General features: G+C 43.5%; 2 protein-coding genes across 2 annotated transcripts; both read left to right on the forward strand.

The window, feature by feature from the left end:
• The first annotated feature begins 535 nt into the window (after positions 1-535).
• On the forward strand, positions 536-12,069 carry LOC117825817 (flotillin-2). Its single transcript, XM_034701774.1, has 11 exons — positions 536-748; positions 2,997-3,078; positions 4,250-4,340; positions 4,544-4,667; positions 5,143-5,261; positions 6,314-6,427; positions 6,521-6,640; positions 6,940-7,154; positions 7,566-7,749; positions 8,059-8,208; positions 10,411-12,069. The coding sequence occupies exons 1-11, from the start codon at positions 700-702 to the stop codon at positions 10,447-10,449; spliced, it is 1,287 nt and encodes a 428-aa protein (XP_034557665.1). The 5' UTR covers positions 536-699; the 3' UTR covers positions 10,450-12,069.
• A 1,998-nt stretch (positions 12,070-14,067) lies between these two features.
• LOC117825805 (protein FAM222B-like) lies at positions 14,068-23,252 on the forward strand. Its single transcript, XM_034701753.1, has 3 exons — positions 14,068-14,230; positions 17,354-17,481; positions 18,029-23,252. The coding sequence occupies exons 2-3, from the start codon at positions 17,400-17,402 to the stop codon at positions 20,032-20,034; spliced, it is 2,088 nt and encodes a 695-aa protein (XP_034557644.1). The 5' UTR covers positions 14,068-14,230; positions 17,354-17,399; the 3' UTR covers positions 20,035-23,252.
• The last annotated feature ends 9 nt before the right edge of the window (positions 23,253-23,261 follow it).

Genomic DNA, 23,261 nt, shown 5'->3' on the forward strand with positions numbered 1-23,261 from the left:
AGGTTAATAAGTAAATAAATGAATAAATAAATAAATAAATAAATAAATAAATAAATAAATGAATTAATGAATACATGAATAAATAAATGAATTAATGAATACATTAATGAATCAATAAATAATTAAAAAAATTATAAATAAATAAATAAACACATGAATAAATGAATACATGAATACATGAATGAATGAATGAATGAATGAATGAATGAATGAATGAATGAATGAATGAACTAATAAATGAATGAATGAATTAATGTAATCAGATGAAGATGGTGAAAGGTTTGGTTTTACTGCCCTCTAGTGGTCGCAGTGGGGAACTGCAACATGATTAAATTAGTCAAGTTAGCATCATTACAGATATAAATACCTCAACCTCCGATGTGAACATTCAGAACACTTTCAAAATATTTAATTAGACCAGAAAAAGCAACATGTAAATTTAGGTCACACACACACTGAGTGATCTGGATCGAGTGACAGACTGCTCTGGAGCTGTCAAAAGTGACGTCACTTGCAGTCAATGCGGCGCCTGCGTCGTGAGGCGGGGCGGGGGCTGCTGTGTTATTGCTGCTGCTGTCGGTCGGGACGTGATCTCCTCGGTTCCTCTCTCCAGGCTCGGATTAAAATAAACACAAATAACGGATAATAACCGGGAACTGACCGATTCATCTGTCCAGTCCGTCGCTGTCTCGAGTCAGGATGGGGAGCTGCTTAACTGTGGGGCCGAACGAAGCTCTGGTGGTCTCAGGTAGGTCCTGAACCTGAATCTAACCCAGCTAACGAGACCAGCTAATGTGAGAGCTAGCTAGTGTGTAGAGCTTACCAAGCCTTTAGTTTATCCTCCACTTGTTGATAGCTGCATAAATAAATACTAAATATCAGTAATAACTCAAAGTGTGAGCAGATACATCAGAGGAAGGAACATCAGCTGACAGAAAGGCGGATTTATATGTGTTATGCGTAATGATGGATCAGGGGATTTAAAGTTTAAAGCTCATTTTCCTGTTAAAGTCTTACATGTTATTATAGTATAAGCCTTAAATTATATTTATTGATATGTTCGTTATGTATTCAGTTCTTGTGGATGAGTCTATTGTTCATGTTAGGCCCTCACATCACTCTGAAGGGGCGGGTTTGCTCATCCTCCAGGAGCTGACACTAAATAATAAACTGGGAAATAGTCAAATCAAAGAAACATGACAAAGTGTTGGATAAATACAATAAGGGATGTGGATCTGAGATGTTAGGACCTGCATACACACAGAGGAGAAAACAGATGCATTCAGACTCCACTCACTCATCAGTGTGTGTTTGTGGTTGATTCCATTTAAAGCCACTACACTGGCACATCCAGGCAAAGATGTTCTGCTTCTCTCATAATGACATGATGAACAGAAATCTGCAGCAGAGTGAAACCTGTCTAAGCTCAACCCTGACAAATCAGAAATCATAATCTTTGGTCAGTCTCACTCCACCACTTTTCTCCAACCCTCTACAATAACATCACAATGAAGGTCAGAAGTGTAGGAGTGACATTTGACACAGATCTTTGCTTTGACACTCATGTTAGAAATACAGTTAAAACCTGCTTTTTCCAACTCAAACAAATCTCCAAAATAAGATCATTCCTTTCCCCCTCCGATCTGTCCAAAGTCATCCATGCTTTTATTTTTCCTCCTCTAGATTATTGTAATGCACCTTTAACAGATATCAGTCAGAGTTCCCTCCACAGACTCCAACTAGTTTGAAATGCAGCCGCTCAGATTTTAACAGGCACGACAAAATACCAAAGGCATTTTTCAACCGCAGGAACTTTACCCCTGAACTACGTGCGTTTCAACCGGAGGAACCAGGGTCTAAATTTAGTTCAGGGGTAGATAATCTCCCCCCTGAAAAGCCCCTGCTTAGGGGGTAGTACTTTTCAAAGGTCCCGGGACTTTCGGTTGAATGTAACAGTGTTTGTGGAGTTTACACAGTTGTTGAAACACAGAGGGAGTTCCTGAGAAAGCAAACTGGTTCAGTTTTTTTATTAAGATTTCAAAATATTGGGGCGCTGGTGGCCGAGGACTGTAGCCTCTGTATGCGGGGCGCAGAGGCTACAGTCCTCGTTGCAGGGGTCGTAGGTTCGATTCCCGGCCGGTCGACCATTTCCTGCATGTCTTCCCCCACTCTCTACTCCCCGAATTTCCTGAAAGGCAAAAAGGCCAAAAATATAACTTTAAAAAAAAAAGAAAAGATTTCAAAATATTATTTAACACCTTTTTTCCCTCCATACGTCACTGGCCTGATTTGCACAATCTACCTGGGACTTCAGCCTGTGGTCAAAACGCAGACAACAATGGGGGGCACAGGAACCTTTTAGTTCAGGGTAAAGTAGTTCTAGGGGCTAAAAGACCCCAGAACTCTTGGTGGAAATGCACCTCAACACATCACTCCTGTCCTCGCCAGCTTACATTGGCTGCAAGTTTTTTATCATGTCGTTTCTAAGATTTTATTGACTACTTTTAACATTTTAAATGGACTCACTCCAAACTATTTAAGAGACCTTTTAACCCCCTGTGTGCCGGGGGGACCCCTCAGGTCTGTGGATGCATCTCTGCTGGTTGTGCCAAGATCCCGCCTTAGAACAAAAGGTGACCGGGCCTTTTCAATCAGAGCGTCAAGACTGTGGAACTCCTGACAGTCCACAACCTTAACTGCTTTTAAATCCTCCCTAAAAACATCTTTATATAAGAAGGTGTATCTCCACCCCTAATTCATGAATTTGCTCTGCATTCAGATGTCTGTCTTTTTTCTTCCCCCTGTTTGCAGCGTTTTTTATGCTTTGTAACTCTCTGCTTTTCTATTGTGATGCACTTTGTAACCTTGTTAAGAAAAGTGCGATATAGATAAAGTTTATTATATCATTATTATTATTATCTGTGTTCAGTCAGGATCAAGATAATATTACATCACATGTTCTGCTTTTATAAACAGATCTCGCTCTCTTCCTTCAGGTGGCTGCTGTGGCTCTGACACGAAGACGTACGCCGTTGGAGGCTGGGCCTGGGCTTGGTGTCTCATCTCAGACACCCAAAGGTAACGACACAGTAGAGGCAGTGACGTCCTGTCATGTTATCCTGAAACGGTGATTTAGTCGCTCCCTTAAATCCTAATGTGTCATGAAGCGTGACTCACCACAGATAAGTGGATTAAACATCTCTCCCCACACAGTTGGACAAAGTGGTCGAGGTTTTCAGACAACATGCGGCTGAAATACGTCGTGCTGTGTTGAGATTCCTGAGTGTATTAAAGATGTGTTTTATTTAACAGGTGCAAAGGTCTCTCCTCGTATGTGTTCTCACGTCTCTGAGCTGAGAGTGGGATTGATGAATAAGCGCCTCTCTCTCAAACTTTCCGAGCGTTTCTCAGGTTAATCTTTAGCGCGTGGTGTTGTTGCCTGGTTAACAGTTCATCACAGATCAGCCAGAAATTTTCCACTGTCTCGTTTCCTGAGTGTTGCTCCGTGCAGAACTAGAATTATTCAGGTGCCGTCACATCCGAGCTCCCTCCTGTAACAAATGACGGGCTTGTCAGTGGGTCAAAGGACATTTGAAACCCTCCACTAACAAACACACCTCACGGCTGCTGATGGAAACCGTGATGGTTTTGCATGACTGAGTCATCTGACTCAAACACCACGCAGTCTTTGCACAGGTGTGTGAAGCTGAGAGAGTAAGCATGGTATGGACTCGTCTCTCAAGCCCTCTTTTAATCCCTCAGGTCACATGATACAAACGTCACAATTCCCACCCGCTTACTCAGAGTGATTAAAGTCTTCATGCAGCGTTCACACTTAAGCTCACTGTGACTTTACTTTAGCTTGTACATGGAGGCCTGCAGGAACAGCTCCTGATATAGTTTGTCCACTTGCGTTAACTCTTAAAGCTCATGTGTAATTTTAGGAAGTTATCAAAGGTTGGATGTGAATGAGAAGTGCGCTCTCTTTGAAACATAAACCATGGTGTTTTACTTGTTTCTTTAAATACAGTTTCCCCTTGCCTTCGACAAATGATTGTAACGTATGAAGAGATGCTTTCAGTCCTCTCATGTCAAAAAGGGTCAGATTACTGAGATCAGTGTTGTTACAGTGAGAGAGCAGGAACGTCTCTCTCTCTCTCTCTCTCTCTCTCTCTCTCTCTCTCTCTCTCTCTCTCTCTCTCTCTCTCTCTCCATGTGTCTAATAACTGTCCTTTATTCCTCTCTGCAGGATAAGCTTAGAGATCATGACCCTGCAGCCTCGATGTGAAGACGTGGAGACAGCAGAAGGCGTCGCCATCACTGTCACTGGAGTGGCTCAGGTGAGACAACATCCAAATAGTTTCTCTTGGGTCTGGATTTGAATGAATCAGAATTCAACTGTTATTACTGAAAGGTTGTGATTTGTCCTAAGCTGCAAATTTTTCACCTAAAGTTAAGAGAAGCTTGAACTCTTTAAGAAGCCGAGTTTGGTCCATCCTGAGGTGAGCTTACATCTCCTGTGTCTGTCTTTGGTCCGCTGTAGGTGAAAGTCATGACGGAGCACGATCTGCTGGCGGTCGCTTGTGAACAGTTCTTGGGTAAATCAGTCATAGACATCAAAGCTGTGGTTCTGCAGACTCTGGAGGGACATCTTCGCTCTATTCTAGGTACGGACATTCGTTTCATATTATGCAGCACAGCTAGGTTGATGAATTATTGTCCTTACATGATGAATTCAATGATCTACTCGGTCTAAACCTGCAGCTCAGGTCATTTGTGAATTATTCACTTTGTTTGTTAGAAAAGTAAAACATTTAAAGACCGATGATGTTTTTAAAATTCATCTGTGGTCCAAAATCAGACGAGAATCTGAAGCAGTTCTGTCTGAAAACAAACTACACAATGAATTTATTTTGATAAAGGTGAAGATCATTTTTCCACAATTGAAAATATTTATGGTCTCAGCACGAGCTGAGTTTTTGAAAGACAGAAGTGGATCATCTTTCAGACACGTCACTGTTTTCCTCTTCTCCCCAAAACTCAAAATAATCTGCTTATTTCTGAAAAGCTCCTTTGATTTCGAGGACATGTTGTATGATGTGCAAAGCGATGTGTGTCTAAAGCGATGTGTAACTTGTGCAGGTACCCTGACCGTAGAGCAGATCTACCAGGACAGGGACCAGTTTGCCAAACTGGTGAGGGAGGTGGCGGCTCCAGACGTCGGCAGGATGGGCATCGAGATCCTCAGCTTCACCATCAAGGTGAGTGGAAGATGCTGCTGTGGGAGGCTGCAGCATCATCTCATCGTCTTCCCTGACAAATATCAGAATGATCAGGACTTCCACATGATGGCCAAACAACAGAGGAGCAAGATTGTTACTCCATCCTTTTAGTGCAGACTGTTTACATTTGTAGAAACATAACTGAGGAAGATAAACCGTGAGCCTTCAAGATGACTAACAGAGAGGAATGTGTGCGAACGTTCCTCTCTTGAAGGTTCACGGCTTCTCTTCCTCAGTTTAGCTATGAAAACATAGACACATTCTTCAGATGTCAAAGATGCAGACGATGACCTTCTCAGTGATTTCCACTTAAAGATCCTTCACTCTGAACCGTGAAGTCTCATGGAATCAAACATGCTGTAGCTTAATCTGTGTTCTCTCAGCTCTCCTGGCTGTCTTTCTAAGAAGCTAACAACAAGTGATCATGCTGTTTACTGAGACATGTTAGACATCAAGAACATGTTTTGCAGAGATGCTAAAGTCTGGCTTCATGCTTCAAATGATGAATATTTGCATCACATCTTAGAGACACTGATGTAAAACTCCTCTCTTCACTCCTTCTTGTACGAAGTAAGAAAATGTGTGTCTGTAGAAGTCACACAAACGCACACAGTCGTTGGATTCCACGGTTCTGATAAGTGTGTGTCAGGATGTCGGGACACTCAGCCTGCAGAGTGAACTCGTGTTGATTACGGTTAATTGAAGTGTGGTGCAGACAGAGCGGCCGATCACAGTGCTTCTCTGGAAACCCAGCGTCCATTTCTATCTCATCACTTAGTCCAGGGCGAGATGGTGTTTGTGATTCCAGGATGAGTTGGCGTTTAAGTGCAGGCTTATCTTTTCTTTTTACTGATTGAAAGCAGAAAATATGAGCTGAGTGTAGATGTGATTCTGTTGGAGTGAGTGTGTCACTAAAGAGAGTGCAGTTTAGAGGCATCTTCATCTGTTTTATCTTCATCAAGATAAATGTGTGGTCCCTTTCCCGTGAGCTTCATTAACCTCTAAGTTTACCCTCGGGTCTGTGCTTTCAGGACGTGTACGATAAACTCGACTACCTGAGCTCCCTCGGAAAGACCCAGACGGCAGCTGTCCAGAGGGACGCTGACATCGGTGTTGCTGAGGCAGAAAGGGATGCTGGGATACGGGTAAGAAGGCCCCAGCAGGAGGAAGAGTCACACGGGGTTTGTCTTGCACAGCGACCGGCTGAACATTTGTTTTTCTTTGTTACCGTCTCTTAGGAGGCCGAATGTAAGAAGGAGATGATGGACGTCAAATTCCAGGCTGACACCAGGATGGCCGACTCCAAGCGAGAGCTGGAGCTGCAGAAAGCCTCTTTCAACCAGGAGGTCAACACCAAGGTGGGCAGACAGGGGATTAGTGTCACTTACATTAAGTCACACATAGGTTTGTCTTATAGATCAGGGGTTCCCAAACAGAGCTTTTGAAAACACACAACGTGGGTTTTGAGGGTTTGGGTTAAATCTCTTACTTTACTTGTAAGATATAAAAATATAATTTAGACATTCTGTTCCTCAGAGCTGCTCAAGCAAAAAGAAAAGGGTTGTGCTGAATGTAACAAAGCTTCAAACAAACTGTGTGTTACCTCGAGTGAGTGGGCTTTAAATCTGTAACTGTGTGTGTGTTCTGGTGTCCTCAGAAAGCCGAGGCCCAGCTGGCCTACGAGCTGCAGGCAGCCAAGGAGCAGCAGAAGATCCGCCTGGAGGAGATCGAGATCGAAGTGGTGCAAAGGAAGAAGGAGATCACTATCGGAGAGAAGGAGATCGACCGCACAGACAAGGAGCTCATCGCCACCGTGAAGAGGCCCGCTGAGGCCGAGGCTTATAAGATGCAGCAGCTGGCCGAGGGGCAGAAGTGAGTGAGAACGCAACCAGTTTGATGACCTTCCTCAACCAGTAACACCAGTTAGTGAAATCACAGGTTTACAGAGAAACTGTGTGGCATCTGAAACATTCAATAACACAGCTCTGTTGTGTACATGCTCAGAATGACAGAATCATAAACCCCTGTCTCTGATACGCAGTGTGATCCAAATATACTCACAGCAGCAGCCTCAATTCAGGAGCAGTAAAGATGTGAGGAGGTGGAGGAGGAGTTGAGTGGGTGTTTCAGATCCCAACATGCAAACATTTATAATCTGTGCTCCTTTCTCATCCGTTTTTTGATATAAGAGAAGAAGAAGTGTCCCTGCAGAGGATTCAAACAGAGAGTTTTTTTTAAGGTTCTCCCGTTCAGGAACATTTCATTTTGTTGTTTCTCTGTCAGGTTAAAGAGGGTGCTGATCGCCCAGGCTGAAGCAGAGAAGATCAGGAAGATCGGTGAGGCAGAGGCTTCCTCCATTGAAGCTATCGGAAAGGCCGAGGCTGAGAAGATGAGAATGAAGGCTGAGGCCTATCAGCAGTACGGAGAGGCAGCTAAGACCGCCCTGGTCCTGGAGGCCCTGCCTAAGGTAAACCCTTGAAAGGTTCTCCAAGTGTCCTTATCAGTTCTTTAAAGCAGATAAAGCTTTAAGAAGTTTGCTCTGATCACAGAACCCCAAATGCAAAACAGAGAAGTGTTTTTTAAACGAAGGAACATGAAACTGTGTCGTAAGTCATGGGAAACTACAGCTCTCAGTCTTACATCAGGATCTCCACAGATCCTTCAGTTAATGATTCATAAGTCATGGCACTGTGATTCACGTATCACTTGATTGCTGATAACTTCAGGTGTTTATTATTTCCTGCACACTGTTTACACTCTCACCATTTTTTTGCAGATCGCTTCCAAGGTGGCCGCGCCGTTAGCCAGGACCAACGAGATCGTCATCCTCAGCGGGGAGGGCAACCGCGTGACGGGCGAGGTCAACCGCCTTTTGGCTGAACTTCCTGTGTCTGTCAACGCTCTCACTGGAGTGGATTTGACAAAGGTAAGCTCTACTTATTGAATACAATCGTAACAATATGTATGTAGGTATGCGTCATGTACTGACGGTTTTTAAATGCATGAAGGACTGAAGTGTAGGATCAGGTTTTATAAGACGGTTTTGTTTGTGATGGAGTTCAATAAAGACGTAGAAAGGCTTCATGTTTTGGCTGTAGTGCCTTTCTTAACACTCAAGGCTACTTCACAGAAAGATTAAAACACAATAAATAACAAGATGAAATAAATAAAAACAACAAGCAAAGTAACACCAAGTTAAAAATGAAGCAGTGGAAATTAAACAGAGGATGCGGACTGGAACAGATGGGTTTTGAGTTTTGATTTGAAGACGGGTAGAGAGTCAGTGTTTCTGATGTCTGGTGGGAGTGAGTTCCAGAGTTGGGGAGCAGAGCGACTGAAAGCTCTGCTCCCCATGGTGCTGAGACGGGCAGGGGGAACAGAGAGGTGGAGGGAGGAAGAAGACCTGAGGGAGCGAGAGGGGGTGACAATGTGGAGGAGATCGGACAGACACAGGGGGGCGAGGTTGTGGATGGCCTTGAATTTATACAGGAGGATTTTGAATGAGATTCTGAATTTGACCGGGAGCCAGTGAAGCTGCTGGAGGACAGGGGTGATGTGGTGAAAGGAGGGGGTTCTAGTGATGATGCGGGCAGCAGAGTTCTGAACCAGTTGAAGCTTATGGAGGGACAAAACACAAACTTGAGTTGGTGGATGCTGGTGATTTGAGTTTAACATGAGACCCTGGGGCTGATAGTCCTGAGCTGACCCTTTTTGGACATTTTACATACCCATAATTTAAATGCAGAGACACTGAAGTCATCACACAGCTGTTCACAGAAGCTGAATATGAATCTAATAAACTGATCATTAAATGTAATATGAATGAAAATCACTGATATGCAACCGTCATCTGTGACCCTTTGATTAAAGGGGACATATCACGCTTTTTTCATCAACATATATTGGTCTAAGAGGTCCCCAAAACATGTCTTTAAAGTTTATGCTCAAAAAAAAAATTTGAAATCAGATTTTGGTCTGCCTGAAAAACCCTCTTCTTCAGCCCTGCTCAGAACAGGCTGTTTTCTCTCTGACCACGCCCCCTCAGGAAGTGGATGTGCCTCGGCTGTCCAGCACGTTGATCTAATGTTTACATGTTGGCTGAATATACACGGCTGCTCACAGACCCGCGTTACTTCAACCCTCTGAATCTGATCCAGAATCTGATCCTGACGGAGAGGTGCCTGTAGCAGGACCTTTCTGAAGGATTGGTCACAGATTTAGTGTTTCTTGTTGTTTTATTTGTCAGTATGTCGACGTGTGTCTTGGTACACAGCTATGAACATGTAGCTATGTAGCTATGCTAACTAGCGCTAGCACTTATCCATGATAAATAAAAATCATCCACTAGATCTTCAAATCTGCAGACGTGGGGAGTCAAACCGACCTTTGTGTTTATTAAGACAGCCTACAACTAGCATGCCTCCCTCCTAAGCTCCTTGTTAGCACACATTTGTGCAGGTAATGAAAAACGGAGGAGGGGATTCAGTATTATTTTATACAGTCTATGGGCTGAACAAGCTCCGAGCTCTGACTCCGTGACAGACCGGATATTGTTGTCACGTAACAAAAACACGGAAGTCTGAAACGGCTGGTTTCACACACATTTACAGAAAGGTGGAGAAATCAGAACAGGGGCAGAATGGATTTTTTCATTCTCGGGGGGTTTGTAGACAGGGACACATATTTCAGGTAGAGAACCATTAAAAAGTCCATTTTGCATGATATGTCACCTTTAAACAAGAATAAGAATAGTGTCTAAAATGACGCCCTATGTTGCACTTAAGTTTTAAAACATACAGGATACAGTTTTATCAACAAGACACATACTGTATGTTCCAGTCAGAAAACACTGGGCACTGATGATCCACAGGGAAAGTGGGCAGACTTCAGTCTTCATCCTGACTGTAGATTGATGCAGTCCAGAGCCTCAGTATTAGATTTAAGCATTTTGTTTCAGCCTTTGTTCCATGGGAGCGCTCGTGCTGGTTTATCTCAGAGTCTCAGAATCCAAGTTTAACAGACCTCCCCCTCTCTCTCTCTCTCTCTCTCTCTCTCTCTCTCTCTCTCTCTCTCTCTCTCTCTCTCTCTCTCTCTCTCTCTCTCTCTCTCTCTCTCTCTCTCTTGACAGATCCCGCTGCTGCAGAAAATGACCAGCGCTCATGCCTGAGAGAAGCAGTGACTCCACACGACTTCAGTATCTGTTGTATGCACTCTGATAGACTGCCTTTATTACACTTGAAGACTTTTGTTGTTTTATACGTATATACTGTAAACCAAGTGAATTTTGGAAACCTCTGGTGCCTTACTTTATACAGGACCAGAATATCTGCATGCACTGCTGCTCATTCAAAGATTTTTTTATTAAGTTTTACTGTGAGGATATTTTATGTTGTCTTTTTTTGTGTTTTTAAAAGTATGATTTGTATTTAAATTGTTAAATTGGCCTGTTTGTATGAGCTGTCGTTGAATATGAGCTAATGTGAGATGTTAGGCTGATGTTAGTTCATATTCTTCAGTTTTCAGACATCCGGGCCCTGCTTTCTCAAACAATGAGGCCTCTGTTGGCCTTCTTGTTGATTTATATACCTCTGTCTTTATTTAATGACACATCTTCATTCCCTTGAGAATCTGAATTGTTTTACTGTACTCGTGAAGCTTTTGTTGTTCTGTACATGTTGTTATTTTTATTGTTAATCAGGTTGATCCTGTCTCAGTGATTGATTTTTACAATGTAACAGGTGCTTACAATCTTAAACAGAAGCCCTTTTCATTGTGCAAATTTTAGTCTGCTCCTCTGCATCGAGTTTCATTCTCTCACTCTGTGGATCGCAGGCGTGACAGATGCAGAAGTTCATCGAACGCTGACCAGAAAACAGGAAGCGCGGTCAGATCTTGTGCTAATGTGGTTAGCTTGTAATTTGGTCCTTTAATATTAAGTGTGATTTAAATGTAAAATGCAGATAGTCTTAGTCTTTATTAAGATTGAAAATAAAAAAAAAGATGAAGATGAAGAAAAGATAGATTTCATGGTTAAATGAAGAAGAAAAAAAAACATTGTCGGAGTAGAAATCTGTTTATATTGTGGAGAAAAAAAAGTTTCATGTGAATAGATTCTGAAAAATGAAAGGCCAAACCGTGATGCCAAATAGAGTAGATGACCTTTTATTTTTATTGTATCAAAGGATTAACTGCATAGTTTATCTGACGTTTGATTTCATACTACAGAGATCTTTAGATGCTAAGCCATGTTTGACAGCTTGTGTCAACAAATCAGACTTTTACACTTTTCAGAGACGCACAGTTCCTGCTCAATGTTTGTACATGTTCTCCTTGATTTGTTTTATTAACTGTGACATCAAATACTGAAGGATATTTAATCAGAGCTCTTTAACTTATTCAGAAAATGTTCTTCTGTTCTAAAACGTGATACTACTGTTTGTTTGTAAATGATCATGAGCTTTGTTGTTTTGCTCTGTAACGCTTCGCTTCAGTGCAGCAGTACAAAGGATCATCACACTGCTGTCTGTTAGAGGTTTCTGAGGGGGAGACAGCAGGTATAATTTATTATTTAAGAGTCAGCCCCCTCCCATGAAGAGTGTCTCACTGACGGGCGACACAGCAGAGTAGTGTTTTATGTGCGGCTGAAGAAACAGCCGGTATGAGCTTACCTTGGCGCATTTCCAGACGACTGTTATCGTTGTTGTTGACATAGATTCTTGTGCTCATCCTGGGTTGATTTGTGTTTCCATCATTCTCTGCTGAGTCGGTGACTTTATGAATACTGTGACCATTTGTTGATTTGTTCAGCTTCAAATGTGTCCGATGTAAATACAACACGTTTGTGTTTCATTCGTAATGTTCTTTACAACATGTACACTGTGTGACTCAAGCAACCATGAGTTCCTGTATGCTCTTGCTGCATGTCATCCGTCTGTACACAGAATAATCAGTTCACTCTTAGCTTATTGTCATTCTAATAAATCTAAATGCCATCAGTTTCACTGACTCCTGATTCCACTTCATAATACAGAGAAGTATTTATCTCAACTTATCCTTCTATTTAAATATTAAAGCTTGTTTCCTCAAGGTAACAGCATCATTTTCTGACCATTAATATATATGAAAAACACGAATAAGCCGCTTTCTGTGCTTGTTTCATGCTCTTTGCAAATCTAGGGATATAAATTGTGATCATCTGACATTAAAGCACATATAAGGAGTTTTTGACTAGTTATGAAAATGACTGAAATTAACAGTGATGTCTCTTTACGAGCTACAAAAGCAAACAAGACCATCAACGACAAGATTTACAGATTCTATAGTGTGTTATTTTAACGTCTGTAGCTTGTGTGAGGGGGTAGGTGTCAGACGAGATTATTGACAGCACCCTTCCTTTATTTATTTTTACACAGCTGATAATCATTGTGAGATAAAAGACAGCAGAATGAGACCTTTGTTGGAAAACACGACGCACACACTAAAACCTGATTTAGACTTCTGCGTAGAATTGACAGCGTAGCCTACACCAGGGGTCCGTGTAGCTCCCGTACCTACGCAGAGGCCTACGCACATAGCTGACGCGCACCTCCTCCAAAATGTAACTACGTGTAGAATCGATGTGGACTGCAAGCCCTGTGATTGGTCGCTTGGCGTGATTGTGTTTCCCGCATTTACAGCACTTCCTGGATCCCGGACATCGTCAGTGTATTTCATCTCCTCCTCTCTATTCCTCATGTAATCATGTCTGTATGATAAACAGCAACATGTATCAGCTGTAGATTAACATAACACGCTCTGAATCGCTGTGGAAAAGGAAACAGAGATCATAGCGGGGCCGGAAGCAGGCGACCGGCTATCAGAGAGGCCGCACTGCGTGACACAGACACATCGACACACAAGTATGTGGGGCTCATGTCCGCGTCAGCCCCTGCTGCGTAGGGGCGACGCAGAAGTATAAATCAGCCTTAACAGGACAAGATCAGCAAAGATTTACGAAAGTCACTCATTGGAGCTTTAAGTCGAGATCACGGAAAACATGTCAGATGTATTCTGCTGTCATATTTTTGTATTGTATTGTTCTGTCTCTAGGTTTCTCTGTATGTCCTCTCTGTTTTTTGTTTTGTCTTTTATTTATTGTTATTTATTGTCATGCCACCTGTGTTGCCTTCTCGCCCAGGTCGTTATTGCAAATGAGAATTGGTTCTCAATTAACTCACCTGGTTAAATAAAGGTTAAATAAATTAAATAAATAAATTCATGAAGCAGGAAATGGGGTGAATACTATGTATGGATGCTTTCTGTACTTTTTGGATGATTAAGGATCAGTCTGGGATATTTGTGTGAGTAATATTATCTTTATAGTTCAGGTAAAAGGAGATAAAAGATATGACATTTAAGTAAAAATTTAGATTTTTTTCTCAGAATTGAAAAAATAATACACCACAAACGTTTTTTTTTTGCTAATCCGCCCTCCAATTAATTTATTTTTTCTGGGCCCAACCATAGGTAAGAATGCTTTCTGTACTTTTTAGATGATTAAGAATCAGTCTGGGGTATTTTTTGTCAGTAATGTTGTCTTTGTAGGTAAGGTAAAATAAAATAAAAGATATGACATTTTAATGTAAATTCCGACTTTTTTCTTGGAATAGAAAATAAATACACCTCATTATTTATTTTTCTTTTACTTGTCTGCCCTCTATTAATTTGTTTTAGTGGCCCAACCCTGTTCAGTGAGAAAAGTCCCATCCAGGATTATCAGGCGTTATCCAACGGTACCTAAATGCAGAATCGGGGTCCTTCTCTTTGCGCATGCGCAGTAAATGTTGCTGCCGTAGCCGGACAGCAGCACGGAGGACCAACACAGAAGGGATGATCTCCTCATATTTATAAACAATACCAACTCAATATCTCCACAAAATGAAGTTTCCTTACTCCTAGATTCCTGAGGAGTAAGTATACCTCTCTTTAATCCCGCGCATGCGCCTGCTTTTCTTCAATGAAACGCCAAAGTTTGCTCAGCAGCTGGCCTGGTCACAATAAGCACAAAGAAGCTCCTTATTTATTGTGCTGCTGCTTGACTTCAGGTTTCCTTTTCAACCATGTAAATTTAACATTTTCGATTTCCTCCTGAGAGGAAATGTTGGCCACGTAGCCAGCCTGGTTTTCAGACTGAAATAGTCCAGCTGCATTCATCAGATTAGGACTAAAGGAAGCTAACTGGAGCAGATAGGGGGGAGGATTTCCAGACAGATGGCTAACGTTACCTAGCTGCAGTCTGTCTGAAAGTTGACCTAGCCTTCTGGGATTGTGTTTAATGTTTGCTTCAGGTTTAATAAAAAACACATACAGATGATTTAAGGCGTTAACTAAAGGGAGTCCCACAGCTTCACACGGGGAGAGTGACCTGAGTCTGTGGAAAAGGTCACGTTATCTCGCCTGCATTAATGAGGATCCTCTTTTCCTGCTTTAAACAACACTCACTGCACTGCGTCATGCTCAACAGAGTCAGCTTAGGCCTTAAAGGGGAGGAAATCTAACATAATCCAACAAGGACAACCAGGAGGCTTGACTAAATGTGTCATTTATACCTCTAAAACTGAGATTGATCATTTAATCCACTACATCAGGGGAGTATTTGAATATTATTATTATATATGAACCATCTGTTTATCTAATACATCAGCAGGATGAGGCCAGAAGAAGTAGGAATGATATCTGCTTAATCATTCACTAAGAAGAAATCAAATAATCATGTGATTATATCTCATCTTTGCTCTTTTGACTTGCTACTGGCTGTAACATAATCTAAGATAATCTCAGGATCTCTTATTACGATCTGTTCCCAGGGTGAGGACTGAAGTTGGAATAAAGGCCTTCATGTCTGCTGCTCCCTTACAAAAGGATCTGAACCTTTGAATGCTTTTAAGCGGTCCTTAAATGACTTGGAGGCTGATGCATCTGTGTGCAGATGTTTTCTTTAATTAGGTATTTGTTGTGTAGCTGTTGTGTGCGTCAGCTGTTTGTGTTTATGTCTATTTGTAACTAGGGATGCACCAATCCCACTTTTTAGGTCCTGATACCAATATCAATACCTGGGCTTTGGTATATGCTGATACCGATACTAGCCGATCCAATCCCAGTATTGATTTCACAATCTCTATTCCTGAATGTGAGGATAGAATCATGTTTTGGCAACTTCAGGCTTTTCTGACTTGATGGGGAACTGTACCTGGTTTCCAAATGCTAAACCAGAGGCTGGAATCCCTTAATTTCAAGGATCTGGAACAATTAAATCCAATAACCTGTCCGTTTTTTCACACTTTGAATCCATTAATAGAAGGTTTCTTCCTTCTTTGCAGTCTGCTACAGCTCACGTAAACTTCCTCCTTTGGGCTCCCATTATATTTTTCAGCGTGACCGCCATCCGTCAAAACATTAGCGCTGCACATGTTGCAAGTTTCTGGCTGAGATGTTAGCAAAAGAAGCATCCACCTAAACTGCAGAGCCTCTGTAGTTATCCCCCATCATGCTCCACCGGGCAAAAATGCATAGACCGGCCTACATATCGGCCCTTTGTCACCCATATCCGGTCTAGCCTTTTGAGTCCGATCTAGCCGATATCCGATACCAGGATCGGATCGGTGCATCTTCATATGTAACTCTGTAACTGTGCTGCTGCCTCTCTTGGCCAGGACTCTCTTGGAAAGGAGATTTTTAATCTCAATGAGCATTTCCTGGTTAGATAAAGGTTATAAATAAAAATAAAAACATTGTACAGCAGCCTGACAGACAGCCTCTGAAAGCTATGAAGAGAGAGTGCACATTTTACAGGTCAAAGTAGAACATCCAGATCATATCTATATCTATCAGTGACTGTGGAATAGTATCTTTGCTTGCCCATCCCTACCAAGCAGATGTTGTGACTTCACAGATTCCTCCTCCTTCCTGTTAAAGAGAAGAAGCAACAGGATCTGCTGTCCAGTGATTTTATTTTTCCATTAGCCTGACATTACACAGAGGCTCTGGGTATATATATCGCCCTAATGGCAAGTGTTGTGAATGTGAACACTGCATCTTTGTTTAACACGTCTGATATAAGCTAACAACACGTTTCAGCTTGTGACTCCTGAGCCTGATCACGAATACAAAACTATTTAACCACTCATTTGAAATGTTGATATTAGATTATCATTTAAAGACATTTTTAAGCAGAATTACCCAGAACAACCTTATAACTTATGATGATGATGTGTGAACTGAATATATTTGGGATATTTAGCTGCTGATTGGAGAAAAAACAAACATATTTAAGGATTAATCATTTCTAATGAATAAAACATCAACTGTTTCTTCCAGTAGTGAGTAGTTGCTGACCCGTCTCTGGATTGAAAACCCGTCAGACATTAAAGAAAGTCTTTTTATTATGACTTGAGAATGAGGAACTATAAATCATCAGCATATTAAAGTGACACAACCTCCTAAAAGTCTGACCAGCCCTTTTACTCATGTATCATTTTTGCAGATTCATCACTGATTTGCAGACAGCGGATGAGTCATCATCATCACAGGTTTACGATCACTGCTGATTTATAAAGTTGACTCATTGTGTCGGAGCATGTTCTTTAAGAGACCGAGCTGAAATGATGTCTTGGACATGTGCTGCACTTCTTTTCCAACAAGACAGCTGGCCTCTCTGCGCTGAAATTCAGACCAGGGCTTCTAGATTTCATCAGGACGTAGGAAACGTGTTCAGCAGAGGAGCCGGTCCTCTTTATCGTGTGCTGACAGGAGTTTGAAGAACGTTGCTGGTTGGCTTGCAGCCAGATGTCATCCCGTGTGTGTGCTGTTCTTCCTTTCTTCCTTGCAGGGAATAAACATGTTTTTTAATCTCACTTCTTTATTCGCTGTAAGATGAACACAGCGAGCTCTCATGATGTCACTTTATTACAACCTGCCATCTGTGAAAGGTCAAACAGCGCTGGATGTGAAATCAGGCGATAGCAAAGTCATTTCACACCACCCGTAAGTGTCCTGTCAGCGGCTGACTTACGCCTGCTCTGTTTCTCCCCCAGTATGGTGAGGGGAACGCGTCTCATGCTGCATTAGTGGAATAGTGACATGCTGGCCTGTCTGCCGGCATCAGGTGACCCTACCGTCAGACTTCTCTCCCGCACGCAGATGAACACTGGACTTCAGAAATGTAAGTGCTTTCCTTCACCGTGTTGACGTGTTCGTTTTGAGTTTCCTCTTTTCGTAAGCATCAGGGAGGAGGAGCAGACGTCATGGTGCAAAATGACGTCATGGTTTCCTCAATCCACATAATTGGGAGGTCATTTTGCAACATGATGTCTTCACTGCACATCAGATAAGAGGCGACTTAACGTTTGAGAGCAATTTAATCATGTGTCTGATATGTTGCATGAATAAATATGCTTTGCAAGTTTTGACAACAAAGACACATGATTAATAAACAAGCTAACATGCAGGTCAACTGTCAAAGGGACATGTGCACTGAGCTGTCTTTATAACACCTAAATGTCAAGGTTGTTTCACTTTGTTGCTCAAACAAACAACGACACATCTACTCATTTGATGCACACTAATAGAGGTGATGCAAGCTTTTGTTGTATGATCCGAAGGCCTCTTAATGTCAGACGGCGTGGCGTTGAAGTGTATCTTAGTACAAAGTGATGCTTGATGTGATTTATTGTCAGATCCTGTGACTTATCAGTGACTGTGTATTGCAGGGGAAACTACACAGAAGATGAGATCTGCCAGCTACCCAACCCCAGCAGAGTTGGATGCCTTTGCTAAGAAAGTTGCCAACAACCCTCTGACCATCCAGATCTTCCCAAACAGTGTCAAAGTACCTCAAAGGAAGCACATTCGCCGCACAGTCAACGGGCTTGACACATCCTCGTCCAGTCAACGCCACAGTCCCTACCCCTCTCAGGTCAGCTCCAGTAGGGGCCTTCTGGCTGTCCTCCGTGCACCGGCCAAAGGTGTCATCAAAGATTCAGGCGGTAGCCGCGCCCGACAGCTTCACAAAGCAGTCATGAACCCTCACAGCGGGCCCTACGCCCCTCAAAGCACTTTAAACCTCCCCCAGCCCCCTCCTCACCTGCCCGGCCCGTCTAACTCCGGGGCTCAGGCTGCCCAGAAGCACGGGCAGGTTCATCCACAGGCGCTCCAGCAGCAGCAGCAGAGCTTGTCCCACCCGATGACTTTACAGCAGTCACAGACTTTGCCTCACCCGCAGGCTTTACAGCAAAGGAACATGGCTCACTCACAAGCTCTGCAGCGACAGCAGAGCTTGACCCAGGTTCAGACGTCACAGCAGCAGAGATTGGCTCTCCCACAAGGCATACAGAGGCAGCAGAGTCTGCCTCACACACCGGCTCTACAGCAACAGCAGAGCCAGACGTGTCCCCAGGTGGTGCCGCAGCAGCAGCACCTTTCTCATCTGCAGACACTTAAGCATCAGACTGCCCCTCAGCAAGCTTTACTCTCACAACAAGGACTGACTCAGGACCTACGCCACATGTCTGATGGAGCTCAGCTGTCGAGCCTGCAGCACACCCAGGGTCTCGTTAGCTCACAGCCGCTTCCCCAGGCTATTGGTGCAGGACCTCCTACAATGCCTAATAGCATCCAGCAACACCCACCAGGGCCGTACGGACCCCGGAAGCTGCCTGACGCAGATGCTCCACCAAATGTTACTGTATCTACCTCCACCATCCCACTGTCCATGGCAGCCAGCCTGCATCAGAACAGGCCTGGCGACCTGAGCAGCATTGTGCACCAAATCAACCAGTTGTGCCAGGCACGGGCTGGAATGGGCACCACCTCCGTCTGTGAGGGACAGATCGCTAATCCCAGCCCCATCAGCCGCAACCTGCTGATCAATGCCAGCTCCAGGGTGTCCTCTCACCACCCAGCTCTGGGCTCTGTGCCCCGTTGCCTCATGGTGGGACCGCCCGACAAAGCTACAGTTCAGACTTCTACTGCTGCTCTCCATTCACAGCCCACGATAGCTGCTACTAACAGTATACCTGCCTTTCACACTGACCCAGAGAAGGTACACCTGCAGCAGCAGCAGCAGCTTCAGCACCATTTACATCAGCAGAAACAGCAGCAGCTCCAACAGCACCAACATTTACAACAACTACAGCAGCTGCAGCAGCAGCGCTCCTGGGCCCAGCATCAACTGGCCCACATGCAGCAGCCCCCCGAGGGGGCCCATCCATGCAAAAACCCACGGATGGAGCATCCGACTGAGTGTTCATTTCCATCTGGAAACCTCAGCTATCCTCACAAGCTGCCCAGCTCAGCGCAGTCCTTTACTCTGAAACACCCTGCAGAGAAACCCCGACCACCATCGCCTGTTAACTGCCCAGTGGGTTCTATGCCTTACATTAATGGTCACTACATGCAGCCATCGTGGGGCAACATCCCAGCCTCAGCAGGGAACAATGGGACTGGCTCTCAGGACCTCCCAGTGGCTTTCCAAGGAGGGCAAGCTGCCGCCACAGACCGCATCCCAGGGGCAAAGTACCGGCCAGGAAAAGAAGGTCCAGCCGGTCAGCCCAAGATGATGCAGAATGTGGATTTCTTAGGAGGAGACTTCCAGATGCCCAGTTTTCAGGAGCAGAACATGGATGTGATGCAGAAGATGCACAGATCAGCCATGGGCCAAAATCAAGAGCCCAACAATGGCGGGGGTGTCCACAGTCATCACCCAGGCTACCGCTAAAGCGTGCACTTTCCCCCCCCCCATGGTGTGTTTTGAGTTTTTCTCAACAGCTGCTTTCAGCTACTGTGGTTACTTCTTTCTGATCTTGCAAGTGATCAATGATGTTTTAATGCTCCAGACCTCGGTTCGTTGACTCACCAGGTTGTGAATTTTCCCAAGTATTCCTCAGGTGTAAAGCCATGTCATACCTTTGTTGCAGATGAAGGGTTCTTGAGATTGTTGTCCACTGTTGAGTATGATTCCTCTTCCTACATCACTGGCATGGATGTGCTGCTCTCTGTTCATGTATGTATGGTGTTTTTAGAATATTGATTTGCAGCATTTGAGACTGTGCTCGCCATAACTGTCATAGTGCTTTTCCCGAGTCGGGTCGACGTGGAGCGACTCGACTTCTTTTCAGCATTTGTGGCCTTACGACTGCCCAAAGGCAACATTAGGATGTCCTGTGTGATGTTTTTATTTGCATTTATTTATCCTCTTAACAGGTTTTATGATCCATTTAAATAAGAAGGTTACATGTATATGCAACTAATAAGACTGTTGTTGGGTTTTGACCCTCAGAGCGCTCTCTCTTAGAAAGGTGTGTGTGTTAGTGGGCGCAGGTGAGAGCCACATCACGACTTCTGAAACTGCACCGCGACCAGTCCTGGTAGCTTTTGCAGGTTCCTGAGGATAATTTAAAGTCAGATCCAGCCAGCACTAGCAGAACAGTCTCAGTGTCTCAGATTGTGATCCTCTCTGAAGTTGCAGGTAGTTCTTCTTCTTTGGTTTTGAAGGTCTAAAGTGCTCGTGTGAAATATTTAAAGATGCTTTTGAAGTAGTCGTTCTTTTATTAGTTTTTTGTAGATGGTCCTACTTGAAGTGTAGAAATTGATTTTTTAAATGTGATGCATAACATTTTGGTGAAAGGAGTAAGAAGCTCCGTTTTGCCCCTATTTGTCTGTTGCTAATGTGAAACCGTTACATCCCATAATATTAAACTGTATGTATTTTCAGTTTGTGAAAAAAAAAGCGAATTGATCACTTGCAAGCGTGCAAGCTGGGAACACGCTCATTTCCCCCCTACCGACACATTTCCTCATTATACTACTGTATTACCGGTGACCTGACGTGACGTGGACAATATCTGTGTGGCTTTCGGTGGGCTGTCTGTTTACTAATCACTGGCCCTGCGTTGTGTTTCTGCTACCTATAAGAGCGTTTAATGCAGGTTCTGTGTTGTGAGATGTGTCTAGCATGAAGCTCTGGGCCCATTTCTTCCTCCAGTCTTTCAGGTTGATGTTGTCTGGGCGATCTACTGCTCTGCATCCTTCTGGTAAAAGCCTTAAATGTCAAAGAAGTAATCTTCATAATCCTTTTAGCTTAGCTGACTAACGTTACCAGGATCCCAGATTCACTTATAGCGTCATTGTACTGTTGATTTTATGATTTGGAAACAGGTTCTACTGATCAGTGGGCGGTGTTAGTACGTCTAGTTAACGGGACTGAGTGATGTTGCCTTCAATTTAAAAAAATGGAGGTAATAAAGCCGCCTGTTGTGTTGGTGATCACACGTCTCTCTGTCCAACATGTCGCCTATCTATCGAGGATTTAAGATGATTTTAAGACTAAAATATAAATAGTATTTAGCAGAATAAATAGGTATGTAGAACAGGGCTGAAGCAGTTATTTTAAAGTATTTGAGCTGTGTTTTAGTTGTTATACTTATTAAATATCCTTATATAGTTTAATTTATTGTTTTTGGACCACTGCATCCTGAAGCCATAGGTGTTTTCATGTTAGGTGCCATAGATGACACACAGACAGTGGAACCTGAGAGGCAAATAAGTTGGCAACCACGCTTTAATCTGATGTCTCTCACATCGCTGAGCTTTTCTCCTCAGAGTACAGGACAGGGGGAACAAAAAAGGGAGGAAAGGTGTCGAGGCGAGGCGAGGCATGTGAGCGGTAGCTTTTCTGGATTCTGGTCTTCACTCTTGGTGGCAGTTTTTCTTTAATTTCCTGGCTCTCGTTTTTTGATGTGCCTGCCCCTTAAAGCTGCTATTGACTCTAATCTTAACACACACTACTCTTGATTGGTGTGTGCGTGTGTATGAATAGTAAATGTTTTCTGGGCTGTATCGGTGAAAACAAGTCTCCGCTCATGGGACGGTCGCAGGGTGAAAATGCATCAGACTCTGGTAACTGTGGTCACGTTTACAGGAAGTAATTCTTGATGTGTGATCAGGAGTCTGACCTCCAGTGGCCTAAAGACGGACACCCTCCAGGCCTATTTTAGTTCCTTCATTTAAAGCAACACTAAACGATTTGAAAGTCTGCCCCATTCATTTTGAACTGCCTCGTTAAAGCCCGGTATAGTCAGGTTCTACAGTTTCATATGAAGTGCCTCCACTGGGCTCAGTATGGAAAAGTGTGTGAGTGGGTGCTTGCGTGTGTGTATGTTAAGCTTGGGTACTTGCACACTAAGTTAATCTATGATGGGGGACCAAGCTACTTAGTGTAACTACTGATACTGTGTCATGGACTGATGTCCTGAAGTGTGCCACGATTCCCAGACACTGTCGGGATGTGTGAACTGTTTGCTGCTGACTCACTGACCAAAGTGACCAAGCGTCCCTCTCCGTAACCACCCGGCCAAAAAGCTGCGGCGAGGAAACTCGTGATGTTCCAACAGTAATAAGAGGCAACCCGGTGACATACAGGAGAGCTGCTGCTGCTGCTGCTGCTGCTGCTGCTGCTGCTGCCCCTCGTTTGGACGGTCAAAGAAGCGTGTGAAGTGTAAAGATGTGAACAGAGCATTAACAAATCTAGAGTGGGTTGTTCCTGCCTGCACGTTACACCCAAAGTGGGATTCAGATGTACGCAGAAGTTTGTTTGGTGGTTTTTAATTTACAGTATTATCCTGCAGGATAAGTTAGTCAATACGCACTGTAAGAATTTATCTACTTAAGCACATTGTAGCTCACCGTGTCAGACGACTCAGATGGCAATATTTATTGGGGCACAGGCATTAAACAATTCTCTCTAGATTTATTTTATCTCCTAAATAAAGTGATGCTCTCTGCTCGTCAGAGAGGCGTCATGTTGTGAACGGTGGTGGAGGGGGGCTTACTTTCTCTACTTTGTGAAATGTGATATTCCAGTTTTGCCTAAACTTCAGGAATAAAATGTCTTGCACAAACATTCCCCCTAACCAAAATAAAGTTTGCAAACACAAAGCTTTGAGT

This window comes from Notolabrus celidotus, chromosome 14 (assembly GCF_009762535.1).
Source record: "Notolabrus celidotus isolate fNotCel1 chromosome 14, fNotCel1.pri, whole genome shotgun sequence".
NCBI classification, from domain to species: Eukaryota; Metazoa; Chordata; class Actinopteri; order Labriformes; family Labridae; genus Notolabrus; species Notolabrus celidotus.

Bases quoted from the DNA above. Each gene is read 5' to 3' on its own strand.
- LOC117825817 (XM_034701774.1), top strand. From the start codon at position 700: ATGGGGAGCTGCTTAACTGTGGGGCCGAACGAAGCTCTGGTGGTCTCA. The intron at 3,079-4,249 runs GTAACGACACAG...TCCTCTCTGCAG, and splicing joins CTCATCTCAGACACCCAAAG to GATAAGCTTAGAGATCATGA. The intron at 4,341-4,543 runs GTGAGACAACAT...GGTCCGCTGTAG, and splicing joins CTGTCACTGGAGTGGCTCAG to GTGAAAGTCATGACGGAGCA.
- LOC117825805 (XM_034701753.1), top strand. From the start codon at position 17,400: ATGCTGGCCTGTCTGCCGGCATCAGGTGACCCTACCGTCAGACTTCTC. The intron at 17,482-18,028 runs GTAAGTGCTTTC...TGTGTATTGCAG, and splicing joins GAACACTGGACTTCAGAAAT to GGGAAACTACACAGAAGATG.